Consider the following 14,678-nt stretch of genomic DNA (forward strand, 5'->3'; position numbering starts at 1 on the left):
GTCAAAGCTAAGAAACTGACATTGGTACAATGCGATTAAGCTCCAGACTTTATTTGGCTCTCACCAGTTTTTCCGTGAATGCCTTCTTTCTGTTCCAGGATCCAGCCCAGAACACCACATTGCCCCGTTTCCCTATGCCCCCGGCTCAGTGCCCTTGGCTGCCTTAGTCTCTTCCTCTGTTTATGCTTAAAGCAGGGCAGGCCTTCCAACAACGCCAGAGATCCCGCTGGGCTGGGAAAAAACCTTTAGGGGCCTAGCTCTGGGCTTGGGCATCCCCACTCCGCCACCGCCTCCAGTACGCTGGGTTCCAATGCTGCCTCCAGCTGTGTTGATTCCCTGATTATCTGTGTTCCCAGGTCATTCCCCACCCCAGCCTAGCTGCTCCCGAGAAGCCAGTGAAGGTGTGACCCCACATTTCCCAAGCAGCTCTGCTGTGCTCCATGCGAGGAAAGCCGGGGTTGCTGTGATCTCTAGGGCGGAGAGCGGTCTCTGGCCTGGGCAGGTGACGGGTGTGCTACGGCCCGTGTCCCGCCGGTGTGCAGGTGCTGCCTGGTGGCGCGGGCTTGGGGACGCGGCTTGGCACGTGGTGGGAGGTGAAACCTGGAGGGCGTGGCGGGGCGCCTGGCTGGAAGGAAAATGGGGGGCGCGGCCTGGCGTTAGGGGCCTGTGGCGGGGGGCGTGGCCTGGCGCGTGGAGAGAGGCGTGGTCACCCGTTGAGGGCTGGGGGCGGGCTGGTGGGAGGGGTGGGTTCAGCTTGGTGCGTGACAGTTGTGGGGGACATGGCGCGGCCTAGCGCGTGGCCCTCGGGGGCTGAGGGCGTGACCTTGTACGTGGCCGTTGGTGGGGCGTGACGGGGGCGTGGCCTGGCGTGTGGCCATGGGGGGGCTGGGCGTGGCCTGGCACGTGGCCGTTGGCGGCGCGTGACGGGGACGTGGCCTGGTGCGTGGCAATTGGCAGGGCGTGATATGGCGTGGCCTGGCGCGTGGCCATGGGGGGCTGGGCGTGGCCTGGCACATGGCCGCTGGCGGCGCGTGACGGGGGCGTGGCCTGGCGCTGGGCGGTCCGGGGCTGGGGGCGCGCAGACTCGGCTGCGGCGACGTGGCCCTGGGGCCCGGGTCAGCGGCGGCATGGGGCGATTGAGCTGGCAGGTGGCGGCCGCGGCGGCTGTGGGCCTGGCTCTGGCTCTGGAGGCGCTGCCCTGGGTGCTGCGCTGGCTGCGGTCCAGGCGGCGGCGGCCGCGGCGCGAGGTGCTGTTCTTCCCGTCTCAGGTGACCTGTACCGAGGCCCTGCTGCGGGCTCCGGGCGCGGCGCTGGCCGGGCTCCCCGAGGGCTGCCCGTGCGGCCTGCCCCACGGCGAGATCGCGCTAAGCCGCCTGCTGCGTGCCCTGCTGGCCGCCCGCGCCAGCCTGGAGCTCTGCCTGTTCGCCTTCTCCAGCCCGTAGCTAGGCCGCGCCGTGCAGTTGCTGCACCAGCGTGGGGTGCGAGTGCGGGTCGTCACCGACTGCGACTACAGGGCCCTCAAAGGCTCGCAAATCGGCCTGCTGCGCAAGGCAGGTAGGCCCGGCGGGGTCCAGGCGGAGAAGGCCGGCTTGACCCACGCGGGGTCCTAGGCAAAGGTGGACACTTAGGGGAGGGGGTCTGGGGACGGGCTGAGGCCTCATTTACTTTCCTCGTGGCCTTGTGGGGTCAGGGTGGTGTAACGCGGAGAAAGCAGAGCTCCCACAGGTCTAGCCGGCTGCGCGGGCATAAGCGAGCCGGGCCCTTGGTACCTCCGCGGTGGGGGCGGTTCTCTAAGTGACCTGTCCCGGCATGCTGGAAGCAGGTGGGCCTGCGTGTGCCGGGTTAGAGGCGGAGCAGGCTCCCCTAGCAACTCCATGGGCGCCGCTAGCAGAGTTTTCGTGACTGCTGCAGCCCGGGCCCGCCCTCCCACAGGCTGCCGGAGACCCCCGGACGGCCTCTGGTAACCTGGATCCTGCTGGCCGGAGAGCTGGACGCCAGGGTTGTGCTTGGACTTCCAGACTGAAGGGCTCTTCACTCGGCCACCTGCTGCCGAGTGAATCTCAGGCCACCGGGCTCTGGGAGACCTAAACATATGTTCTAGAAAGCAGCGCCAGGACGTTCGGTTGTTTTCCCAGCTGCAAAAGGAGGGGAACACATATCTCTCTGGCGGGGGCTCCTCTCTCATGGAGTGGGGACAGAAGGGACCAGGAAATGTGAATAATTGGGATCCTTGTCCCACCTGAGGATTCTCAGTCCATCCTGGCCCAGTTCGGCGGCCCAGCCTGCTCTTGCCTTTTGTGTATTTGCCCCCACAGACTCTTGGGCCTCTCTGTCTCCCCTCACTCAGGCACCCAGAAAGTCACGCCTGCACATGCAACCGTTGGATCTGATAATTCTGGTGGTCGCAGTGACCGAGAGACGTGTGGAGCCCTGGGAATTGTCCAGGCTGGGCAGTAGTCACTGCCACGCTGTTCCTTCTGCACAGCCATAGCCTCTTGTTGACCTGGGCCTCAGAGCAGCCTCTCCAGAGTCAGCCAGGGTCCCTCCCTGCTCTGGGTGGTGTGGGGCATTGTTGCGCGCCATGTGGGAGCAGAGTGGGGCACGTGGTTTTCATATTGAGGATGTCTCCTCCTCTTTGGGGCAGCCACAAGAGCTGTCCTCCCATGTGTTGGTCATTTTAATGGGAGGTTTGGGGACCTCCAGGCGTACACAGTACAGTTCTGTTTGAGTTGCTTTTGGAGTCGTAGAAGCTGAGGTTGGTGAACACCCTTCAAGGGCCCCTAGACCAAGGTCCCATCGGATCCCCTCTGGGATGGCCTCCCAGCGTCCTCGCTGACTTCGAGGCTGTCCAGTGGCATTCATCTGTTCAAGGCATGTCCCCTCTGTGCCAGGATTTGTGAGGAGCTAGAACATCCTACAGCACAAGGCCAGGTTCCCACGGAGATGCCAACTAAGTCACGAATATTTCATTTAGGGCACTAAGAAGGGCCAAGAAAACTTCATAAAGCAGGGTAAGGAGGCAGTGGTGTGAGAGGAAGTGGCGTGGGCCAGGTCAGCTGCCCAGGAGCAGTGACACTCAGGGCAGGGACCTTGCTGACACGAGTGGACTGTCCGGAGGGAGAGGCATGCGGCTGGAAGGGGCAGCAGCACAGACGCCCTGGGTCACAGACTGACTTCCTTGTGAGGAACGGCAGGGAGTCCTCTGTGGCCAGAGGTGGCGGCCCGCGGGGAGGGGACGGGGAGGTGGGCAGTGGATCCCAGCGGAGGCAGGAGGTGTCGGCAATGGTGGGGTTTTAGATTGCCCACCATGTGGAGGAATGTGTTTGGAGGGCTGTGCCGACAGGACATGCTGGAGGAGTGGCCAGAGTGTGAGAAGGGCTGGCTCCCCGAGGTAAGGAAGCCACCGCGTCTTCATCCTGCCAGGCCCAATTCAGAGGGCACAATTAAATATGAGTTCCATGCACAGGGAGTAATTTTTAGGGTATGTTCCCAGTACTCCATGGGACACACTTCCCTTCAAAGATTACTCTCTATCTGAAATTCCACTTAACTTGGATGTCCTGTATTTTGATTCGGAAAATCTGGCAACTGTGTTCCATGGCAGCCTGTTTAAAACTTCTTTTAAGCCCCATTTCTGATGGCCTCATTCCTTGAGCAGGTCGTGAGTGAGGCAGTGTTATTCCAGGGGAGACAGACACAGGCCCTTCCCAAGAGGAGTTTGAAAGCTGGGAAGAGCAGAGGCCAGGATGCCCGGTTCTTTGGTGAAGGAAGCAGGGGGGTGCGGAAGAGGAGAATTCATTTGTGCGTTGTTAGTTAGGGCCCTTCCTGCCTTGGTGGCCGAGGTTGTGCCAGCCAATTGGGCTCTGCTCCCAGACGCCAGGGCCTCTCTGGGCAGAGTGGGCACGGCTCTCAGCCTTAGCTGTGGAAGAGTCAGAACCTGTCTTTGCCCTGGTCACCCTGACTGGGTTAGTGACAGCCTTGGCAGTAACCAGTAACCCCGAAGGGACATACTGGCTGGTATAGACTCGGAGGTGTGGTCTCACCCAGACCACGGCCTGCCCAGTCCCCCATAGCCTGTGTGTGATGCTCTGGCCCCATGTGTGATGTCCCCTCTGTGGTTCTCAGCGTCCCTCCTGGGAGCTTAGCCACCACCACTCTGTGAAAGCGTGGCGGGCTTTCCTGGCCCGCCAAACTGGAAACATATAGTAAAGCCAGTAGCCCCCAGGAACAGTCCACACTGGAGGCGGGACTCCTGCATGGAATGAAATCACCTTGTCCTTTCTGCAGGGATCCAGGTCCGGCACGATCAAGACCTGGGCTACATGCATCACAAGTTTGCCATTGTGAACAAGAGGGTGCTCATCACTGGCTCGCTCAACTGGACCACACAAGCCATCCAGAACAACAGGGAGAATGTTCTCATCATGGAGGACGACGAGTACGTGCGGCTTTTTCTGAAAGAATTTGAGCGCATCTGGGAAGAGTTTAACCCTGAAAAGTATACCTTTTTCCCACAGAAAAGGAAAAGTCACTGAAGCTGTGCCCCACCTGTCTCCAGAGCTGGAGGGAGATTGCTTTCATGGCACAGAACTTGCAGCACCTCCAGCCAAAACCAAACCTAACCAAGAATGGGGTTGAGCCCTCCCTGCGGGCTGCTGTGCGTTCTGAGGGAGGGAGACCTCAGCACTAGAAAAAAATCGTTAAACCAAAGTCTCATCTATTAGAATACTAAATTGAACTAAAGAAGGTTAGGAAAGGGAAATTTCTGTTACTTCAGGTCAGTTATTTCGGGCCAGACCTTTTTTTTCCCCCTTTGCCAAAATAACTTCAGTCACGACCTGCCACCGGGTATTTTCAGGAGTGTGGTCCGTATCTTGGTTTGGAATTGAAGCTTCTGCCACAGCACAGAAAAGGCACAGTGCCTCTTCCAGGTCGATCCCATTCCCTTTCCTGATTCTAGAAAAGCCTCTTCTGCTTTGGCTGACGTGGGCCCTTTCAGCATCTCCCTGAGAGTTCGTCCCTCTCTCCATGGGTTGGTTGGGGCCGACAGTCTCCTTGTCCCTCACAGTCTGCCCCTGCCAGAGCTCGGTCCTCAGAGTAGGGAAAGGAAATGGAAGTCAGGAGGAAGGGAAGATGTGAATGTGCGGTGCAGGTGGCAAAAGCAGCCTTTGTGGCAACCCCGTGAGCATCATTGCCACCAAAGGCTGGCTGTTCCCTTGCTTCCTTGCATAATTGCTCTTTAAAACCAGTATGCACGCCAGTGCCAAGCTCTGCAGCAGCCTGTCCTTGGGTAGTAAGTGCCGTGGTCTGTCAGGACTGATGGCCAGCAGCTGTTTCTATTTCCATGTTGGGCTTTTAACTTTTTTTTTTTTTTTTTTTGAGATGGCGTCTCACTCTGTGGCCCAGGCTGGAGTGCAGTGGCGCAACCTCGGCTCACTGCATCCTCTGCCTCCTGTGTTCAAGCGATTCTCCTGCCTCAGCCTCCCGAGTAGCTGGGATTACAGATGCCTGCCACAACACCTGGCTAATTTTTTTTTTTTTTTTTTTGGTATTTTTAGTAGAGACGGGGTTTCGCCATGTTGGTTAGGCTGGTCTCAAACTCCCGACCTCAAGTGATCCACCCACTTCCGCCTCCCAAAGTGCTGGGATTACAGGTGTGAGCCGCCACGCCCGGCCGGGCTTTTAACTTTTAACCTCCTAATGTTTAAGGTAATTTTGTTGTGTGTTTAGAAGTGACCTTACCTTTAACACCTGTGGAGTTAGTGCGTGCACATTGCTGGCTCAGCGTAACCCAATATGGGACTGGAGGAGAGGAGGGAAGAGGAGAGCAGCTTCAGGCTGTGGTGTCTCCCACGTCTGTGTTCTTATTTGCAGCTCAGGGTTTGCATTCCCAGGTAGAACAGGTGCCGTACACTTGGACCTGATGTTTCTGAGTTGCCGGGTGACACAGGATCTGTCTGTCTTCAAGAAGTCAGGGTTGCTTTTAGATTTCATTATATCATATCCGGACACCATGGCACTGTCAGGGGACTTTTCCCCCAGCGCTTCCGTTGCAGCCTTGAGCTGCTCCTTCAGCCTGCTGATGTCACAGCCTTAGCCTTCGCGATGCTGAGCTCTGTGTAGATGTCTTTGTACTTGTCACTTGCGTGCTTGTTGTCCCGCAGTGCCGTCTGCAGCTCACCCTTGAGGGAGCTAATCTCCTGTTTCAGATACTATATTTCCGATTCCTTTACCCGCATAAGACCTCTAGTTCATAGGCATCCTTGCCCTGTGCAAGGGGTGACCCAGTGGCCTCCCCACCGCCGTCCCCAGTCAGCAGCATCCACAACCGTGTAATCTCTGCAGCCAGGCAGTTGTTCAGCTCCTGGTTGTGGGCATTGAGCTCCTGGTTCTCACCCTGGCACTGCCACAGGGCCTGCCGCTCGGCCTCCAGCGCCTGGGCCAGGTGGGCATTCTCCAGGCACTTCCGCAAGTACTGCTCCGAGAGGACCTCCAATTCCCGCTGCACCGACTGCAGCTCCTCCAGGTACTGGCGGCGCAGGGCCTCAACATCCGAGTTGACGCTGCTGATCTGGGACCGCTGGCTCTTCTTCAGCTCCCGCTCCATCTCCTCCTGGTGGGCGTTCTTCATGGCTTCGATGGCTGAGATGGTGGCCGCTGTCTCCTCGGCTAGGAGGCGGTCTTTCTCTTCCCGAAGTTTCTCTAGCTCCCGCTGGTGCTGCCTCTGCAGATCTTCAATCTTCTTCTGGTGCGTTTCTTCCATTGCTGCAAACCGTAGCCCTCACAGGCGCTCTGCTCCTGGCCGAGGGCCACCCTCAGCTGGTCCTGCAGGAGCCGGTTCTGCTCCAGAAGGTCTGAGGCCCTTTCTGGCTCTGCTCCAGCTCCTTCTCGAGCCAAGAGGTCAGCTTGTGTGTGGAGAGCCGGTGACCCCCATCTTCAGAAGACAGGTGGACGGGGGCGATGGGCACCTTTAAAATTTTTTTTAAATTTTATTTATTAGTTTTATTACAGACCTAGTCCTTTTTTTTTCTTTTAAGGGTATTCCTGAAACACCAAGGTTCAGACATTATCTACTGACTTTGACCAATGGAAGATTTCTCTAATAGCGCTTCCCTCCTCCGTTCTCTAATATAATTGTATCTACAATTATTTAACAATTTTTGGTTAATCATTTTGCAGTATTTACACATTATGACCACAGAAGCCATTACAAAATATTTATCCTCTGAGATACCAACATCTCTTCCGGGGCTGCTGTCTCTCCTGGTGAGGTTTGAGCCTCCTGGGGGCAGGTGGAGCACTCAGTGACAGGGGCTGATATGTGGGAGGTGGGGCTAGCTAGCTATTGGCTGGCAGCCAGGTGGCACCAGAACAGTCTCAGGATGGTTCTCATGCAGGGCTCCCTGGGCCAGGTAGGTGTTGCAAGCAAGGTTCAGGTCAGCCTTTTGGGGGAGCCAAAGGCAGTGCCCAGGAGGGACTGGAGGCTGCTGACTGGCACAGAAACTGACTGATCCAAACAAATGCTGGCCTCTTGAACAGGGTTCTGGGGCCCCTGGCTATATGTCAGGTACTGTCTTTTTAGTAGCTGGATCTGATGGATAGCCATAGTTAAGCCATCACAGTGCCTGGGATATAGCTGGACCTGACAGATTTGGTCATCATACTGTTCTTTCAAAGAGTTTGAGAGAAGACTTAGTGATAGAGATACAGAAAGTAAGCGAAAGAAAACAAAAAGGCAATTATTAATGTAGGAGAAACTGAAATCTTAACAAGAATGGAAATACACTCAGAGACCCCTACATGGCTTAACTATGAATAACATTTACATAGTCATAACCCCGGCCAACAGGACTGCATTAGGTACGTTCGACTGTATTGGTGATTAAAGTGTTGAAATATCTCTATACTAGCTAGTAAATAGTAGCCATCCTCAAGCTCCCTGGGTACCCTGTTGCCACTGTACCAGCCATCCCGCCCACCTCCTCTCCCCGCCTGTTAGAATTCCCTGGAACTTCCCAGGATCCATCAGATCCAGCTACTAAAAAGACAGTACCTGGCATATAGCCAGGGGCCCCAGAACCCTGTTCAAGATATATAATTAATAATATATAATTTTGTTTAATTTTAGTACTTAAATGTTAATAGCCACATGTGGTTAATGGCTACCGTGTTGGACAGCACAGATCTAGAATGATGTGTTTTCCTGACAGGACACTGCTGATATAATACTTGACATGAAAGCGGTCATGGGAAACTGACCCTCCATGATACAAATCTGGGATTGTAATATGACCTGAGTGGGCTTGAATTCAATGATGACTTCATTGCCAGTGGAAAATGGGATACTGTGTCAGGGAAGAGCTCCAACCTCATGGAAGATGGCAAGGAGTAACAAGACTCCAAACTGACTTGCCACAACTCTATGGGTGCTGAAAGTAGGCAAGACCCAGTGGATGAGAAAAAGACAGCATAGCAAACAAAAGGGCCAAGAGCATGGTAGAGCAAGTTTCCTTGCCCTCAAATCCCACGAGTCAATACAATGGCCCCGATGTTAGCTATGCGTGCCTTGGGCCTGTGATGTCACCGAGGAACCCTGGGCTAAGGGCAGAACCTTTTATAGCAAGCAGTTAACAAGCCAGTCTCCTTCCCCTGGAGAGTGAATTGCTGGACGTTGTGGTCACCTTGACCTACCCCTACCTACCTAACTGTTTTTGACTAATTATATAAACGATTCAGGGTCAGAAAATGGTTAGTCCTTGCAGTCTGGGACAAACAAGAATATACAAGGACATTTGGAGGTCGGCGAACTGCATCTCCCAAAACTGTCCGCCATAGTCCATGGCATGCAATAGCAAACGTTACTTAAACTAGCACCTTGTGAATAGCTGGGATGAAATGCCTTCAAAGGCAAGTCTTTGGAAGACCAAATGGCTGCTGAAATGCGCTACTAAGGTGAGAATTGTGACCAAGGATTTTAAGATGGAGTAGTTGCTTCTGACGATGCTGAAGTTCTTATTAAAAAAACCTTCAAGCTCAGGATTCTAAACTCTCAGTTTAGGCATGTTCAGAGAACCAGAGAGCTTCCATTATAGCTTTAAAATATGTATGTATTTATAACTAATATACAAAACTATATATATATTAATATGTTACTTATATTAATATATAACCTATTATAGCTATGGGACAAAGATAATTGAAAGTCAGACCCAAATTTTAATCCTGTGGGTGCAGAATTACAATGTTCGTAGAAATTACAGGTGCCCTAGGTTTCTTACAGGAAAGTTAGAGCATTAAATGGCAAGAAATGGGATCCTGAAATGTGGAATGGAAACATTTGGTTCACCTTGGAGAAATATGAGAATCCGGAATGCCTAAATCCTCCTGCGCTCCAGAAAAAATAAAAAAAGAAGTTTAAGGGCCTCTTTTCTATCTAATTTATTGAAGAAGCATGGGAATGTGATCTTTTTTTAAAAATCAATCTCCGCCTATCAAAGTGCGTGCATGTTGTGAGAAAGAAACAAAAATCTAGGATGCACATGTGCATAAATGCACACGCATCCCCCAAGACCATTGGGAAACTCTTATGTTTGAAGACAGAATGTAAAAATTTAAAGCTGTTTCCAAGTCAAATGAATTTAGGTGTCCTGCTTCCTCCAAATCACTTTGGCTTTATGTCCCGCCCTGCGTGCTATTATACTGGAGGCAGGGAAGATCCATGAGGAAAAACAAACTTCTCAATAATAAATCTATCAGCTTTGGATGTATTCACAGCCTCTTGCCAAGTCTCATTCCAATCCTCCTCTTGGGGTCCCACATTTCCCTCTTCCATTTGTTCCACACTTATTATTTATTTATTGAAATGCTCCACTTGCTAGGATAGGCTCCCAAGGAAGGAAATCATCTTGCTATTTGTTGTAGTTGGGATTCCGGGGATGAGAGGGGAGGGAGGTGAATGATTCCATGGTGCTACTGGGGCTCCAGGCAACACCCATAGAACTTCATTGGAACTGGAGCTCCCCTTCAGTGAAAACACTTCTTTGCAGTGATGACATTTCAACACTATATTTTTCTGAGGATAAAGTAATGAGTAAGTCCAGGGACCTTCGTCTTAATTTGTGGTCTCACAACTTAGTGGTTAAGAAAGACAAGTAAAAGTTCCCATCCTGGGACAGCAATGCAATTATAGCAATACGTTCAAGGTATCCCAGTTAAAATGGCTTTTATAGGCTGGTTGTGGTGGCTCCTGCCTATAGTCCGAGAACTTTGGGAAGCCAAGGCAGGTGGATCACATGGGCAACATGGTGAAACTCCGTCCCTGCAAAATACACACAAAAACTTAGCGGGCATGGTGGAGGATGCCTGTAGTCTCAGCTACTCAGGACTCTGAGATAGGAGGATTGCTTGAGCCTGGGAAATCAAGGCTTCAGTGAACCATGATTGTGCCACTGCACTCCAGCATGGGCGACAGAGTGAGACTCTGTCTCAAAAAAAAAAAAAAAAAAAGTCTTTATCAAAAAGACAGGGAATAATGGATGCTGGAAAGAATGTGGACAAAGGATAACACTTATACACTATTGGTGAAAATGTAAATTAGTACAGCCACTATGGAAAACCCTATGGAGGTTCCTCAAAAAACTAAAAATAGAACCACCATATGATCCAGCAATTCCAGGACTGGGTATTTATCCAAAAGAAAAGAAACCAATATATCAAAGAGATACCTGCATTCCCATATTTATTGCAACACTATTCACAGTAGTCAAAATACAGAATCTATTTAAGTGTCCATTAACAGTTGAATGGATAAAGAATGTGTGGTATGTATATACAATGGAATATTATTCAGCCATAAAAAAGAATCAAATCCTGTCATTTGCAGCAAAATGTAAGGAACGGGAGGTCATTATGTTAAGTGAAATAAGCCAAGCACAGAAAGACAAATTTATGTGGGAGCTTAAAAACTGGATCTCATGAAGATAGAGAGCAGATTGGTGGTTACCAGAGGACAGGAAGAGTAGGAGGGAAGGGAGGTGAAGAGAGCTTGATTAATGGGTACAAATACACAGTTTGATGGAAGAAATAAAACCTAGTGTTAGATAAATATGTAATACATTACAATAATATATATTTCAAAACAGAAGAAAATAATTTGAATATTTATAGCATAAAGAAAAAAATATTTAATGTGACAGATATCCCAATTATACTGATTCAATCTTTACAAATTATATGAATGTATTAAATCACCACATGTACCCCCAAAATATATACATCTATTATGTATCAATAAAAAAATTTAAAAACAATACTGATAAACTGTTAAAAGAACAAAAGAAGTAAGTCCAAGGTGCTTTAGGATCATTTGAGCTGTGGGCAGGAGGTGGAGAAAGAGGAAATGCTTTCCTGAACCCCATCCTGATTGGTGAGGATGAAATGGGGTTGGCATTGATTCTGGAAGGGAAAGTAACCTGTAAAGGCTTGGAGGGGAAGATACTGTGGTCTGTTCAGGAACATCAAGTCATTCCAAGTGACCAGAGGGCTGAGTTTGAGGGAAAGGTAGCAAAACATGAGGCTGCGCCCCATTTTACAGGTCTAGCAGATGATATTCAAAGAGAGGTAAAGCGGCGGGGTATGGTGGCTCACCCCTGTAATCCTAGCACTTTAGGAGGCCGAGGTGGGAGAATCACTTGGGGTCAGGAGTTCAAGAGCAGCCTGGCCAACATGGTGAAACCCAGTCTCTACTAAAAATACAAAAATTAGCCAGGCATTGTGGTGCATGCTTGTAATCCCAGCTACCCGGGAAGCCGAGGTGGGAGAATCACTTGAACCTGGGAGGTGGAGGTTGCAGTGTGCCGAGATGGGGCCACTGCACTCCAGACTGGGCAACAGAGCAAGACTCTGTCAAACAAACAGAGGTTAAGTGCTTTGCCTAAGGTCACACTGTTCATAAGTGGCAGAGCTGGGATGGGAATCAGGGTCTGACACAGCTATAGCCCAGGGTGCTGTGGAGAATTAAGCTCCCATCCTGAGTTGAGGACTCAAAGCCCAAGAAGAGGGATCTTGGATCAGTTGATGTTGGTGTTGGGCCATCAAATCCAGTGGGAGAGGCAGGATTGCCTTTAGTGCCCTCTAAGGGCAAGGGCAGGGGACCACCTAGCAGAAATCACTTTCTTACTGGATCTCCTTACATGAAGGGAGAACTATTGGGCATGGGCAACTGGATTAAGGTCTGGCAAATTAACACACAGAATCACAATTATAGAAAATTGAGTATGAACAGTTTCTAGTGCTCATGCTTTTGAGCTTTTCAGGCTGGTGCCAACTCCAGGAACCTTTGCTGGAGATGTCGGCCTGCTGCCCAAGTACTCTAGCAATAATTATATACAACTGTAAGTAGCTATCATTTACTAAGCTCCAAAGACTTCACATGTGTCATCTTGTTTAACTTTATAACTATCCAACAAAGCTGATAATCCTACTCCTATTTTCAGATTAGGAAATTGGGGATCTGTGAGATTTGTGACTTGAATAAGTTCATACAGCTAGTAAGAGTTAATAACAAGAGTTAAATGCTTAAATGCTTACTATGTGCCAGATTCCATGCTGTAAGAGACCGTGTTGCTTGCGTACCCAGTAGCCATCCTGCCCCTTCTCTGCTAACAGAATTCTAATTTTACCCAGCAATCCATCCGGCAGGAAAAGGGGCTCTATCTGCAGTATAACTGGCCAAGCCAATGATAGTGATCCCATTCCCCCTTTGTCAGCAATTGGATTAAAGGCAGGCTTATTACCCAGCTCTGGCCAAAGATGTGGGGGAGAGTATCAGTGAGATGTTTCTGGGAAAGGTTTTCTTATTTTTAGAAAGACACAAAAGAGATGACCCTTTTCTGCTCTGTATATTGTAGTATCTGGATATAATGTTGGGAACTGTGGCACCCATCTTATGACCATGAGGGAAGCCAGCCCAGGAAAGTCTATATACCAAGGTTGGAAAAGCATTAAGATGAAAAGAAGGGCCGGGCGCGGTGGCTCGCGCCTGTAATCCCAGCACTTTGGGAGGCCGAGGCACGCGGATCACGAGGTCAGGAGATCAAGACCATCCTGGCTAACACGGTGAAACCCCGTCTCTACTTTAAAAATACAAAAAATTAGCCGGGCGCGGTGGCTCACGCTTGTAATCCCAGCACTTTGGGAGGCCGAGGCGGGCGGATCACGAGGTCAGGAGATCGAGACCACGGTGAAACCCCGTCTCTACTAAAAATACAAAAAAAAAATTAGCCGGGCGTGGTGGCGGGCGCCTGTAGTCCCAGCTACTCGGAGAGGCTGAGGCAGGAGAATGGCGTGAACCTGGGAGGCAGAGCTTGCAGTGAGCTGAGATTGCGCCACTGCACTCCAGCCTGGGAGACAGAGCGAGACTCCGTCTCAAAAAAAAAAAAAAAAAATACAAAAAATTAGCTGGGCGCGGTGGTGGGCACCTGTAGTCCCAGCTACTCGGGAGGCTGAGGCAGGAAAATGGCGTGAACCCGGGAGGCGGAGCTTGCAGTGAGCCGAGATAGCGCCACTGCACTCCGGCCTGGGCAGAAGAGCGAGATTGTCTCAAAAAAAAAAAAGATGAAAAGAATTTTTGATGAATTAACCAATCCTGAAACTTCCTTACTTCTAGACTTCCTGTTATATGAGATGATACATTTTCCTTGTGTATTCTGCCGTGTTTCAGCCATTTCGAGTTTTGGTTTGTTACTTGGAGCTAAAGACATCCTAGCTGACACACGTGTATTTTCTCATTTAATTTTCACCAAAAATCCATGAGGATAGTGTTATTATCCCTATTTTACATATTAGAAAACGAAGGCTCAGAGAAGGTGGGTAATTTTCCCAAAGTCATAGAGATAAGAAGTGGCATAATAGCATTTGAACCTGGTTCTGCTTAATTCCAGAGTTCTTAACCACATCATACTAAGCAAAACAATGAAAATTAAACCTGTTCTGGCTGGCTCCAAAGGCCGTGCTCTTTCCTTTATATTTTATTGCCTCCTAATTTATGGGATGAAATTCCAAGAAACTTGAATCTATGATGTATGGTACTTAAAATATGATGTCTCCTCCCGTCCCCTCACTCCCCATGGGGATGAGGTAGGCTAGCTACACAATGCAGGGGAGGATGATTGCAAAGGACGCCTGACTTGGCTTGGTCTTGGTTCCCCGTTACCAGTGGACTGGGCCTGTCTTACTACTGTGGCTTGAGAACATCTGGCAAAAAGGATAGCCTGGGCTAGCACGGTGGCTTATGCCTGTAATCCCAGCATTTTGGGAGGCCAAGGTGGGTGGATCACTTGAGGCCAGGAGTTCAAGACCAGCCTGGTAAACATGGTGAAACTCCGTCTCTACTAAAAATACAAAAGTTAGCCAGGCATGGTGGGGGGCACCTGTAATCCCAGCTACTTGGAAGGCTGAGGCAGGAGGATCGCTTGAATCCAGGAGGCAGAGGTTGCAGTGAACCGAGATGGTGCCATTGCGCTCCAGCCTCGGTAACAGAGCCAGTCTTTGTCTCAAAAAAAAAAAGAGACAGCCTGGCCCCCAGTGAGACACAGTTAGACTAACTCTGATGCCTTGTGTGTGAACTTTCTCTCTTGCCCAGGTATTTAGTCTCACCTGGATGGGTCTTACTACTTTTC

General features: G+C 50.7%; 2 protein-coding genes and 1 pseudogene across 2 annotated transcripts in view; 2 read left to right on the top strand and 1 right to left on the bottom strand.

Moving 5' to 3' along the window:
• GVQW3 (GVQW motif containing 3) overlaps window positions 1-9,418 on the top strand; it is a 43,319-nt gene extending 33,901 nt beyond the window's left edge. Inside the window, exons 3-4 of the mRNA XM_058424522.1 lie at window positions 4,288-4,438; window positions 4,518-9,418. The gene's annotated coding sequence lies outside the window, so the exon portion shown is untranslated. The remainder of the gene's footprint in view (window positions 1-4,287; window positions 4,439-4,517) is intronic.
• On the top strand, window positions 1,083-9,418 carry LOC116476709 (mitochondrial cardiolipin hydrolase-like). Its single transcript, XM_032166965.2, is given in 2 exon segments — window positions 1,083-1,554; window positions 4,288-9,418. Coding segments are annotated over 2 exon segments (762 nt in total). The 5' UTR covers window positions 1,083-1,127; the 3' UTR covers window positions 4,623-9,418.
• LOC116476161 (myosin phosphatase Rho-interacting protein-like) lies at window positions 5,782-8,840 on the bottom strand (annotated as a pseudogene).
• Window positions 9,419-14,678: the final 5,260 nt, after the last annotated feature.

The sequence above is a fragment of the Hylobates moloch genome, unplaced genomic scaffold (genome assembly GCF_009828535.3).
Source record: "Hylobates moloch isolate HMO894 unplaced genomic scaffold, HMol_V3 SCAFFOLD_11, whole genome shotgun sequence".
Taxonomy (NCBI): Eukaryota; Metazoa; Chordata; class Mammalia; order Primates; family Hylobatidae; genus Hylobates; species Hylobates moloch.